Source organism: Dendrobates tinctorius, unplaced genomic scaffold, assembly GCF_039654945.1.
Source record: "Dendrobates tinctorius isolate UK_male_01 unplaced genomic scaffold, ASM3965494v1 ptg000020l, whole genome shotgun sequence".
NCBI lineage: Eukaryota > Metazoa > Chordata > Amphibia > Anura > Dendrobatidae > Dendrobates > Dendrobates tinctorius.
Window position 1 is genome coordinate 41617626 of NW_027361688.1, and position 14229 is coordinate 41631854.

At 42.5% G+C, this 14229-nt stretch overlaps 1 protein-coding gene across 2 annotated transcripts in view; it reads right to left on the reverse strand.

The window, feature by feature from the left end:
- Window positions 1-457: 457 nt before the first annotated feature.
- LOC141083168 (uncharacterized) overlaps window positions 458-14229 on the reverse strand; it is a 33475-nt gene continuing 19703 nt past the window's right edge. Inside the window, exons 2-3 of one of the 2 annotated variants that reach the window (XR_012230660.1) lie at window positions 4336-4542; window positions 458-2184 (exon numbers count right to left, since the gene is read on the reverse strand). Coding sequence is in view for 1 of the 2 variants with exons in the window: in XM_073567340.1 (XP_073423441.1) it covers window positions 2180-2184; window positions 4336-5464 (1134 nt within the window). In the remaining variant the exon portion in view is untranslated. Of the gene's footprint in view, window positions 2185-4335; window positions 5473-14229 lie in introns of those variants that run through there. The other variant, XM_073567340.1, reaches the window with a different exon arrangement.

Genomic DNA, 14229 nt, shown 5'->3' on the forward strand with positions numbered 1-14229 from the left:
CTCAGGTCAGTCAGGGAACTGCAACTAGGATAATTGGTCGCCGGACGGGCTGCCTGTTGTGAACCGGCAATCAGGCTTCTGCAGTAAGGGAATTATTAATGCTGTGGCCGCAGCCCCTCATTCAGCAATATAAGACTCTTCTAGACTGCCAGCAAGCCGCAATAGCCGTACACAACGCGCTGCCACCAGTCACGGTTACTTAATTCACAGTGTTAAATTAAGAGGGTCCATGGCAAACCCCTTGATTTAGTAGCGATTATCTATTAAAGGCGTATAGTTCGAGTCTTAGAGCATAGAGACAGATCTAAATAATTATTTCATTTATTTTCCGAAAGAGGACAGTGCTTACAGATCAAAGTTGCTATAAAATTGAGACATAAAATATGTACAGTACAGGTATAAAATAAAAAACCAAACTTACAGAAAAAAACGACCAAAAAGTCCCAGAAAGATAATGTGTTTATTGAGTCATTATAAAAAATTATTTAGAAAACATACAATTAAAATATATAATACATATACTGATTAAAAAAGAGGGGTTATGCTACCCAGATATGAGGCATAAAGTATATTGACAAAAATGTGTAAACAAAAGTAGTGATTAAACAAAATAGGTATTGATATTTATAAAAAATAATAATAAATAATAAACAATATAAAGTGCACAAGCACCAAAGAGTATATGCTAGAAACCATAAACATAAGTGTAAACCGCTACCACCGTAAACCTATATATATCAATATACCAATATAGTGCATCTGTGTGGTAAAGCTGAAAAAAGGGCACAATATGTGTCACAGTATTACGATGTCTGCCAACCAGGAAAGGGGAAAATGGTGTAGAAATAATAAAAAAATATGTGAAAATACATACAACCTCTCCTGGTCTCCTGGGAAAGCAACCCGGTCCCGACGCGCGTTTCGGCGCTAAGCCTTCATCAGGGGGTGGCGTCTCACAAGGAGAGGTAAGTATAAATACAAGCACTAACCAATAACAAATGTGGGTGTGTAAAAAAGGACCAATCACTACAAAGGGCATATGCAAAAAAATACAAACGTCATAGCGCAACTGCGCAGAAGCAAAGACTGAATGCTGGTAACCCAGAACCAGTAATCAGTATAAAACCGGAAGAAAATGTCCGCCAACCGGAAGTTATCGTTACCCGGCAACCAGACGCTTGAATTGTCATGTGACTGGGAGAATAAAGCCAGCGTGCAATAACCATCATAGTTGCTAAGGGACAAACGATCCCATGACCAAAAGAAAAATGGCCAACATATAAAAAACATTACTAGATGACCACCAAGAATCCGTAAACCGGAAGTGACCATTACCCGGCACCAAGACGCATACATTATCATGTGACCAGGACAATAAAGCCAACATTCAAAAGCGTCATGGTTGCTAAGGAACTAGTGGTCACATGACCGGAACAGAGATGAACGGTATAAACTATCCTCACCAGAAAACCGGACATATGAATTGTAATGTAACAAAAACCATATCACCAATTCCAGGATCATTGAAATTAGCAGGTAATAAACAATCACGGATCCGGAAACAATTTTAATCACATAAAACAAGCGAACACTTGGCCGAACCATTACGGCTATCAGATCATCCCGGTACTAGATATATAACCACTATCTGACAACTGGCATATAAGTAAGGATTACCTAGCATTAAAAACATAACGTGCACATCCTAACCACAGCAGAAACCGACGCACATAGAGCAGGGGAGGCGGGAGCACTGGGGAGGGCGCGTCAAGCCGCAAAGGCGGCAAAAAACGCGACCCCACCAGGGCAAAACCGCATGCCACCGCCACATGCGCGTACCTGCATAGGTCAGGATAGCACGAAAACCATACCAATATAAAATACCAATTAGTCATGAATAAACATAAGTGCAAAAATATTGATTGAAACCACAATATATAAAGTGATGAACATGTACATATACAAATTATATAAAAGTGTACAAATAACCATAAATACCATATACATAGTGAAAAATAACATCCATATAGATATTGATATCAAATATTGAAAAATATAATACATCAAACCACAATACATTAAAACACAAGAAATTCTGCTATTCCATTCTTGTGTTCACGCTTGAAAAATTCCATGTAGAGGAACAGATCAGGAATTCAATGTTTTATGAAGCCTTGCCCTAAACTGTCGTAAATACAAATAAACAATTATTAAAAAGTATACATGTAAAATATAATCAATCCGACAGCATGCTCACATAATATATCCCATATCATACCCATATAGCAAATTTTACATTTATTGACTATATAAACCTATATTAAAAATGTCTCCAAAAGACACACACATAAAATAAAATCAGTATATATATATATGTAATATGTTTATATGAAAATCAGATAAATGGAACAAAGCTATTGTTTTCATTGAGACCATGTGGTTGGACAGTGTTTAAAGTCCAAATCCACCTGGTCTCACATTGTCCAAGCTTACGACTGACATCCACACCCCTAACACTGGTGGGTATCATGTCAATCCCACGAAAATATAATTTGGTACTATCACAGTTATGATGTTGTTTAAAATGCCTTGGAATTGTTTTTAGGGCATTCACATCATTTTCCGTTGCTGCAGCTTTAATACCTAAGATATGCTCCCGAACCCTCACCTTAAATTGCCTTGTGGTCATACCCACATAAATTTTCCGGCATGGACATATTGCAAAATATACCACTGCTTTCGTGGTACAGGTAATATGATGTCTAATCTCAAATGTACGTGTTTCACCTTGATTAAAAAATGTTTTAGTTCGTTCTACATTAACACAGGCAACACAATTGCCACACGGGAAACACCCAAGATCTTTTTTTGGGAAATTATTCAAAAAGGTAGGTATCGATGCCGGTATATAGTGACTTTTTACCAATTGATCACGCAAATTGTCTGATCGCCTAAACGTAATCTGAGGCCTATTCGAAAGATAGTTGGCCAGAGTTGAATCAGCACATAAAATAGGCCAAAATTTGTCCAGACATTCTCTAATCTGCTCAGCTTGAGCATTATATTTAGTAAAAAATCTAACCTTATTTGTTGTCTCCTTTTGCTTATTGGAATATAACAACGAATTACGTGACGAATGTTTGGCTCTTAAATAGGCACGTTTAACTATCCGGTGACTATACCCCCGAGCATAAAACCTTGTTTTTAGATCAAGTGCCTGCTCTTCAAACATTTCATCAGATGAACAGATTCTTCTCAACCGAAGAAACTGTCCAATAGGCACTGCTCTGATTACAGATTGTGGATGGGCTGATGATGCATGCAATAATGAATTGACTGCCGTTGGTTTACGAAAAATATTCGTCTGCAGCACATTTTTCGAATCACGTTTAATAGTAATGTCAAGAAAATCAACACAATTGGGATTTGCATTATAAGTCAATCGAATATTCATATCATTGTTATTGAGACTCTTCATAAATACATCCAATGTCTCAAAGGAACCCTGCCAGATCAAAAAGATGTCGTCGATGTACCGTGCCCAAAAGAGAACACGGTCCACCGACGACAGCCGATCCGACAGGAAGAGGTCCCTCTCCCACAGCCCCAGGAACAGATTGGCATAGGATGGTGCAAACGATGCACCCATAGCTGTCCCCTGGAGCTGCAGGAAGAAGGACCCCTTAAATATAAAAAAATTATGGGACAAAGAGAATTCCAACACTTGCAAAATCAATGACACCATACTGATTCCAAGATCGGAGGACTCCAGAAAAAATCGAATTGCTTTTAATCCATCACTATGCCGTATACTGGTGTACAATGATTCTATATCACAAGTCACCAATATAGTATCTTCATCCACATGTAATCCATCAATCTTTTTTAATATATCAGCAGTGTCTCTCACATGAGAGGGAAGACATTCTACTAATGGCTGTAATTTGCTATCTATAAACCGGTTAACCTTTTCCAAATAATTACCTGTCCCTGATACAATCGGCCTACCGGGTGGGTTCCTCATATCTTTATGAACTTTAGGCAATAAGTAAAATGTGGGAATAATGGGTTCAGGAACTTGCAGAATTGTATAAAGTTCTTTCGATATAACACCATCGTTGTGAGCCTGTGTTAAGATCTTCGACAACCCAAGACAAAAACTACCAGAGGGATTAAATGTCAGTTTTTTATAACATTGTTGATTATTTAGCTGACGAAATGCTTCTTTTTCATATAGTTTAGTTGGCCATATAACTATATTTCCCCCTTTGTCAGAAGGTTTAATAACAACATCATCCCAACATCGAATTTTTGATAACGATTTACGTTCCTCACCTGACAGATTATCGTTCTTCATATGTCTTGGAATCGCCTCCAGATCCTTAGAGACTAATTGAACGAATAAATCTACATTGGCACATGTTGAAAGGGCCGGAAACTTCCTAGATTTGGGACGTATAGATGCAGGAATTCTATCATTTTCAAGAGTATCATGTTCAACTGCCAGTCCTTCAAGGGTTCTTAAAGCCTCCTGCTCCGTTTCTGTAGGAAACATTTCATGTAGAGTTTGATCATGAAAATGCTTCTTAAAAATTAATGACCTAGCAAAGATATGTAAGTCTTTGATAACAGTGAACAAATCAAAATCCGATTTAGGAGAAAAAGACAAACCTTTTGACAGTACATGTAGATCAGTCACAGTTAATATATGTTCACTCAAATTAATTACCTTCAATTCATGTCTATCATTGCTTGGTGAAGCCCCATTACTCCTTTTGTAAGGAAGTTGTCTTTGTTCACGGTTACGTTTAGGTCTGCTACGGAATCTTGTCATCATATTAAAGGAGGCAGAAGAAGAACTGGCAGATGTGTCACTCATAGATGTAACTGATGATGTAGACGGAGTCCTTAAGAACCCCCGATTCTGTTTAGACTTTCTCCATCTATATACATTATTGGATTGGAAGTCCTTCAAGTCACGATTATATTTATTCAACTGAGTCTCCTGTATATTTTTGACAATTGTTTCCACAAATTTATCCATACTGCCATTCATCTCTTGAAATTGTTCGGCAGACAGATCAGATTTAGCTTGCTTAAGTAATTCATCCAAGTGTCTGTCTAGCTCAATCAAGGTTTTTTTATTAGAATCTATCAACATTTCCATAAACTTCCTAGATGTATCATTACAGAGTTCTTCCCAGGTTTTAATAAAGTTCTCATCATCTACTGGGTACGATGGGATAATCTTAATACGCAGTCCCCTAGGGATTAACTGCTTTGTAATATAATTCTCCAAAAATCTCATATTCCACCAAAGTCTAGTTCTTTTGGACAACAATTGCTTAATAGAATTATCAAAATCCACTTTACTATGACCATTAGAATATTGAGCATCTGCTCCATTATTAAAAACTTGATTAATCTTGCCAAGCCACGTGAGTTCACTGGCTTTATAGTCCATCTCCTTAATAAACCTGTGCAAAATACAGCCTATACAAATATATTTATAAAATAAAATATATTTTTCTTATATAGGTATAAAATAAAAGTGGAGAAAACAAAGAGATTACACTCACAGTTCCATATTGTTCCTTAGGCAGACCATGCGGCTAAGGTGGGTGGAGGCGGAGCTGCACTTCTCCGCTCACCTGGGTCTTTCTAGCACGACGACTTGAGCTGTTCTGCCCTGGTTTTGTCCAGGAAATGCTTTATAGACTTGCTATGTGACATCACGGAGAGATGCATGCTGGGTTAATCCCACCTCTCCCTTTTGGATTTAGAATTACACTAGAAAACTTATACTAATCATAACTCCGTGGGGGCAGCCCGCACAGACACATATAGGGCATCATTGGTTGTGATTTGTTGAGTACAATAATTCAAGACCAAATATGCAGTAGTTCTGATACACCGTTTAGCTGGAACACATATCTCAGGTTCTGAAAGGATTAGGCTTCGCAAGAACCACGGCAGCGACGCTGTGACCGCCCGGATTACAAAAATGTGATTTTCATATCTCTAGGGTATTTGGTTCTTATGGTATAGTCTCTCATAGGTTTATTCGTTTCAAACAAAGAAGTTTTTCCCGCACTTTTTTTTTCTTCTCTTTCAGCTGAGGCTGAGAGAAGCCAAATGGGGTGGCAGGAAATTGGTTTATGGCACTCGGGGGAAGGGAAGCTGCTGTAGTGTGCAATGTAACTGAGACACTGGCAGGCAGCTTCTCAAAGAAAATGGAGGGTTTGTTAGCACATTGCAACAGAAAACATATCTTGCAGACATTGTACATCACAGTGAGCAAGCAAGCGACTTGGATGCAACAGCGCAGACAAGGAGACAGTGGCACTTAGTCAACACTATCTACTTAACATAAAAAGAAAAAGCAATTTATAAGTATATATACTGTATAAGCACTATATGGCTGGCTACATTAACAGAGTTAACCCCTTCATGACTTGGGGTTTTCCTTTTTTGCATTTTCTTTTTTTTTGCTCCCTTCCTTCCCAGAGCTATAACTTTTTTATTTTTTTGGTCAATATGGCCGTGTGAGGGAATGTTTTTTTGCTCGATAAGTTGTACTTTTGAATGACACCAGTGTTTGTGTGGTGAAATTGCAAAAAAAAAGTGCAATTGCATAATTGTTTTTTTTTGTTACCATATTTGCTAAATGCTAAAAAATAACCTGCCACTATGATTCTCAAGGTCATTATGAGGTCGCAGATGTGAAACGTGTATAGGTTCTTTTTAATTTAAGTGGTGATGAAAAAAATACAAAGCTTTTTTTAATATACCATTTTTGTGTAGATACGATGCTTTGATCGCCTGTTATTGCATTTTATTGATCAAAAAAACGTAATTCTGGCGTTTGAATTTTTTTCTCGTTATGCCGTTTACTGATGATCAGATTCATTAATTTTATATTTTGATAGCAATACAAAACGTGCATTTTTTATTTTTGCACTGTATATTTTGAATAGAGTAAAAGGGGGCTGATTTGAACGCTAATATTTTTCAAATTTTTTAAATATTTTGAAAAATATTTTTTTGTACATTTTACTTGCTGTAATAGTCAACATAGGAGACTTGAAGCTACGATACTCCGATCCCCTGTGTTACACATTGCAGAGCTTCAGCCCTGCTATGCATAGCAGAGTTGATCATCTGCTATGAAATACAGTCACAGGGCGGCAATGAAAGAAACTGTAGTAAATAATTGAGAGTGAGTGCAGCGTCAGCATCCTGTGACGTCCTGTTTGAGACTCATCTAACTATCTTGCTATTTCCTATATGTGTATCTTTTTTATTGCACTTCTTGTGACATTTGGCTTGAAAAAAGTCTCAAACAAGACATCACAGGAGGCTGAGGAAACATTTCTTTCTCTGCACCATCTATCACTTCTCCTGATATAGGACGTCATCATGGGGCAGTCACATGACACAGCTATGGTCATTGTTATCCCTGATGACATCCTGGTTCACAAGACGTGATAGAGAAGTGACCAAATCTTTAGTACTCATGGCACAGTCACTGCTTCTAAAGCTGCAGTCTCTTCCCCTGAAATGCAGGGCCACCATCAGGGTATTACTGCCCTGACTGGCGAATGGGGCACGGTGGTCAGAGGGGTCCGCATCGGGCCCCATCTCATCTACTTACCGGGCCCTAGCAGCAGCTATCTGCCAGTGCAGAAAATGAACCTGGGTCTGAGACGCAGGTTCAGTTAAACTCTATTGCCATGCGGAACCGGGCCCGCACAGCAATAGTTAAAAGCCGCCAGCCAATCGGAGGCTGGCAGCTTACATCAGCGCACATGTCGCCGGCATATGACATCATTGTCGTTCACCAATGAGTGCATGCTTGAAAGCCGTGGAGTGAGCTTCGCCGCAGGAGCGTGGCCAGGTAAGGAGAAAGTGTTAATTCGTTTTTTCTAATTTTTATTGGAAGCGGCAAGCCTGGGGCAGGATAAGAGACACAGGGGACAGGATGGGAGACACAGGGCAGAATGGGAGACAAGGGGCAGGATGGGAGACAAGGGGCAGAATGGGAGACACAAGGGGCAGGATGAGAGACACAAAGGAAGGGCAGTATGAGAGACACAGGAGGCAGAATGTGAGACACAGGGGGCAGGATGTGAGATACAGGGGAAGAATGTGAGATACAGGGGGCAGAATGTGAGACACAGGGGGTAGGATGTGAGACATAGGAGGCAGGATGGGAGACACAGGGCAAGATGGGAGACATGGGGCAGGATGGGAGACAGGGGGCAGAATGGGAGACAGGGGGCAGAATGTGAGACACAGGGGGCAGAACAGGAGACACAGGGGCAGAATGTGAGACACAAGGGACGAGATGGGAGACACTGGGCAGGATGGGAGACATGGGGCAGGATGGGAGACAGGGGGCAGAATGTGAGACACAGGGGCAGGATGTGAGACACAGGGGGCAGGATGGGAGACATGGGGGCATGAAGTGATACACGGGGGCAGGATGTGAGACACGGGGGCATGAGGCGAGACACGGAGGCAGGATGGGGGACACAGGGGGCAGAATGGGGGACACAGGGGGCAGAATGGGAGACACGGGGCACAATGGGGGACACGGGGCAGAATGTGAGACACAGGGGGCAGAATGTGAGACACAGGGCGGGATGTGAGACACAGGGGGCAGATTGTGAGACACGGGGCGGAATGTGAGACACGGGGCAGGATGTGAGACATGGGGCAGCATGGGAGACACGGGGAAGCATGGGAGACACAGAGGGAAGGATGGGAGACACGGGGCAGGATGGGAGACATGTGGCAGATTGTGAGGCACAGGGCGCAGGATGGGCAACACAGGGGGCAGGAAGTGAGACACAGGGGGCAGGATGTGAGACAGGGGGCAGGATGAGAAACACGGGGCAGGATAGGAAACATAGGGCGCAGGATGGGAGACACAGGGGACAAGATGGGAAACACAGGGGGCAGGTTGGGAGACACAGGGCAGAATGTGAGACACAGGGCGCAGGATGGGTAACACAGGGGGCAGGATGTGGGACACAGGGGGCAGGATGTGAGACAGGGGGCAGGATGGGAAACACGGGGCAGGATAGGAGACATAGGGCGCAGGATGGGAGACACAGGGGGCAAGATGGGAGACACAGAGGGCAGGATGTGAGACACGGGGCAGGATGGGAGACACAGGGCAGGATGGGTAACACAAGGGGCAGGATGTGAGACACAGGGGGCAGGATGGGAGACAGGGGGCAGGATGGGAGTCACAGGGGCAGGATCAACCAAACATTTAAGAAATAAATAATGGGTATTGCATATCACAATGGCCTTGGTCACTGGTGAGAGTATCAACTTGTCTTTTAATACATGAAAAAAATTCTAAAAATTAAAGCTCTGCTTCAAAACTTTTTGAACTTTTAAAAATAACAAAGTTTCGTGATAAACAAATGGAAAATGTGAGACTCTTTTGGCACCATCCTCCTTATAATAAAAGATGGCATTAGTGTTCCATACATAAATTACATGCTTTCATAAAATATATTTTCACAGGTTCTTATCTAGATCCAGCCATGCTTGATATAAAAATAAACAGTTTAAACAGATGATTACGCCCCCCTCCCCATTCCCTTTTATCCGGATCCCCCTGCTGCCGTTAACTACACCGCCCTTGCACACAGCTGACCCCGTTCGTGGTGGGAATAACCTGACTTAATCCCATGCCTGTTTGAGCTTTTCTGACCTATTTGCATAATGTGCGTGCGGTTAAATGAGAAGTGAGTACCTAATTAAATCATGCACCACAGATAAAGGATTAAAAATATTCATCCTGCTTTAAAAAAAAAAGTACTAATTATTTCCTTCATGTGGCTCCCTTCTCTGTAATTCCATGTCATTTAATCTGCTAAATGCTTTCCCTTCAGAGGCTTTATGTTTGTCTGTTAAAGTCAGAGTTGACTTAGTGGGTTGAAAAAACACAGGAAAGTTCAAAGGGTTTATGGCCGGCTGGTGACTTTTCGAAGACCACAATGAGTAATACACTGGTTTATTAAACAAATAACGTCAGTCTCTGTAAGTGATCTGATCCAATGGCAAATGTGGGACATTTTCTTAAAGCTAAATTTTATCTCCTTTAAAGCATCTTCCCATTTTTTCATTTTATTTCTGTTTACCATGTAGGGAGTCAAACGCTTTTCGAAGGGCTCACACGATCGTATAATTCGGATGATTTCTTTCCACCGTAATTTTGTCAGATACCATGTGTCCCCATGGTGTTCCATGGGGCTGTGCACATGTCCGATGGTTTCCTCGGACAGAATCAGATGGCACTCACCCATTCAACTTTATGGGTCCATGGAAAAAAATCGGATGACATCCAAACGCACTGATTTTCAAGGACTGACAGTACAGAGAATTGGTGGCAAATGGATTTAACAAACTGGAAATCAATGTTGGCAAATGGATTTAACAAATGGATGGAGCTGTACTACAATATGAAAAGGAACTATTTCATACATTTAACACATTATTAAATTCAGATCATAAAGGCCACATTCACACACTCAATATTTGATCAGTATTTTACCTCAGTATTTGAAAGCCAAAATTAGGAGTGGGTGAAAAATCCAGAAGTGGTGGCGTGTTTCTACTCTACTTTTCCTCTGACTGTTCCAATCCTGGTTTTGGCTACTGATGTAAAATACTGACCAAATACTCAACGTGTGAACGTGGCCTAAAGAAGACCATTAAAATATCCAAGCTTTCCCCGCCCTGATACTTTTGACTGACAGGACTTATGACGACATATACGGCCATATTTGTCAGTCTAGGGAGGGCAGTGTGGAGTAGACAGACAGGGACTGACCTTGGACTAGTCATTAGACACCCACAGTCCCCATCCAGCTTGTCATCAAAGTAAGTTTTCCCTGAAACACTTAAACGAACATAGCAAAATGTACAACTATTCATGCTGCATATGGGCTCAGGCAGCATGAACTAGATAACTGATTCCCTTTATTTATTTTTTTACTTGTCCCATTTAGTTGAGCAGATTACTTTTCAGATCTAAGCTGTAAGGGGTAACATTTCTCCTTGTGGAGAGTGGCATACTGGCTCTGGCATGCCAATCTTGGAAGCAGCAATCTTACATGCCGCAAATGACCCTTTAAGGAGCCTTGAAATGCCTCTGAAAAAACTTTAAAGATAGTGTTTGACAGCACAACAGTGAAGATTAGTGAATAGATTCATCTATTTTTCTCAGGACAATTGGAGACATTGAAATACTTTCAATTTGCAGTGACTCGATGAACCGAGAATTGAATTTCCAGATTAAATTTGGCAAATCAGATTAATTTGAAATTCAAAACATTCACTCATTTTTAGTACAAATTGATTTTTTGCTTACTCCCCTGCAATGATCACTCATTAATAATAAAAATAATAATACATTTTATTTCTATAGCGCCGACATATTCCGCAGCACTTTACATTTCGGAGGGGATTTGTACAGACAATAGACATTACAGCATAACAATAATCACATAGATTATACCAAATACCAAGAGGAATGAGGGCCCTGCTCGCAAGCTTACAGTCTATGAGGAAAAAAGGGGAGACACGAAAGGTGGGTGGTAACAGTTACCCTGATTGTATGGACCAGCCATAATGTTAAGTGTGTAACAGTACAGACACAGGGGGCTAATGGATGCAAAAAGCATGTGGGAACATGATCCGGGGAACCTGGTTATGGTAAAACTTTTGGCTGTGCCACACAGGGATAGATTAGGTTAATATGTTGAGGCGATAGGCCAGTATGAATAAATGCGTTTTTAGGGCACGTTTAAAATTGTGGGGATTGGGGACTAATCGTATTGACCTGGGAAGTGCATTCCAAAGAATTGGTGCAGCACGTGTAAAGTCTTGGAGACGGGAGTGGGAGGTTCTGATTATTGAGGATGCTAACCTCAGGTCATCAGCAGAACGGAGGGCGCGGGTAGGGTGGTATACTGAAACAAGGGAGGAGATGTACCCTCCCATATATACCCATGTGAATGATGCAACCAATTGATGGCTTCATTGGAAAGGCTGAAGCCTGCTGAAGCCAGTGATTGCCTGCATGATCACATGGATGTATGACGCCTCATTTGTGACCTTCACTGACTAAACAGGGACATATTCATTCTCATTGTTTAGGACAGCATGAATGGTAAATGTGGCTGTGGTTATGGTGGGCCTAAAAAGTTTATCTTTAATAATACAGCAACTGACGACACAGAGGAGAGGGAGAAGACTTAAAGGGGGCTTCACACATAGCGATATCGCTAGCAATATCGCTAAAGCGTCACCGATTTTTTTTGACGCAGCAGCGATATTGCTAGCGATATCGCTACATGTGATACTTGCCTCCGTCCGGCTCCCCCGCTGGCTATCGCTGATCGCGCGAGAATGTCCTAGGCCGTTTCTCATCGGCGGCTTCCTGCTGGGCTTCCTGCTGGCGCCGACGAGCAACGCGTGGACGCGGGCGGGAGGACGTCTTCATCGACGCGTCTGACAGGTAAGTAACAACCACCGACCGCTGCTACATCACTGTTTGGCAGCTCCCTAGCAACCATTTAGCGATGCACCAGTGATCCTGACCAGGTCATATCATTGTCGCTGGTGCATCACTAAATGTAACGGGACCCTAAGTCTCACTTTCAGCTTTTGTGTGAGATACATGCTGTGAGAGGGGAGGTGGAGCCGCATAGTTAGGGCATCTGATAAGTTGGCAAATACTGTAGATTGGGGCATGAAAGGTTTGGAGGTGTGCAGTGAGTGATCTGCTCATGAATGGTATGAATAGCATAGTAATAGTTTGATGACAGATCTACTCTAACTAAAATATCAATATAAAACAATATAATAGTGTGGCGCCCCTGAGGGTTCAGTCACCACAGAGGTACTGCACCTCCTCCTGAGGTGTGGTGCCCCACCATTCAGGTAAGGTGGAGACACCTGACCACACTCCAAGACCTGCATCCCACACAACATAGTAGTGTAGCAAAGCACCCTTTGGTGGCTCCCTGCTTGGAACACGAAGAGTGCTGGGAGGTGGGTGGAGCTTAGTCTGCACCAAAAGATTGGGAAGAGTTTAGGATTTAGTCAGTCGGACTCGGTGAGTCTATGAGAGAAGATCCCCGGAGAGGGATGGACGAGGGAAGTGCTGCAGCGGACCTCAGTGACCTGGGTCTGCTGGCACAGGAAAAAGACATTGATGCAAAGCCTGACTCTTTATAAGAAAGATAGATTTGAACGGAACGTAAGGAGAAGAGGAGGACTGAGGATTAGGGTTAGAGCAGAACCCTTTCCAAGTTCACAGCGCAAGGCCAGGGTCCGGTCCCCGAGGTTGTATGGATACTAATGGTCCTGCGACAGACACCGGAGGAATAGAAGTTGTCACCACTTTATTCCCACACAAGACTTGGGGGCACAACAGCAACGTGAGAGAGCTGGGACTTAGTAGCAAGGAGTCCCCGAAGCAGGCTACAGCTGTCTGCCGTACAAGTAGAGTTCATAGGAACATCTGACAGGAGGAACTCCAGTGTAACTCAGTACTGAGAGTACTTCACTATAGGCGCAAAAGGGAGACGTTCAGAAAAGGCACATATGTTGGCAGAGTGTGGGAATGGAGTACTTCATCTTGCCTGGAAGTTGGCTGAGCTCCTGACCCGGAGGACACGGCACGGATGCGGGCACCTGCATGCACAACAGACTGTGAGTAAAGCTTTGGAACTACATGCCCTGGTGTCATCCACTTATTCCTGCGCCAACACCCTGAGCACTGCTACATATCTGTGCCTGACACTGCACCATCTACGTCTCTCTCCTATCTTTTCACATACACTGCCCTGGGACTACTGCCCTACCTGTGCAGGGCCACAACATCATTGCTGCACTACACCATCTGTCCCAGAGGATCTACTTGCAGCGTCGGCTTAACACCTTTCTTGCCAAACACCACAGGTTGCGTCACGAATCATTCAATGAACATTTCTGCTATTTACAATGGGCGCCCAGGGCCATGGACCGGGTCATAGCTGCCGTGACAACAACCCCACTCGTGGAGATCTGCGGGCCCGCTACCGAGTACCCCGCCGCCCTGGGTGTGAGGGCGACCCAATAGCTCTAATCCAAATTGGTGATAAATATATAATACATTAAACTTTTAAAACACAAAGATACAAATCTATAAGCAAAATGGAA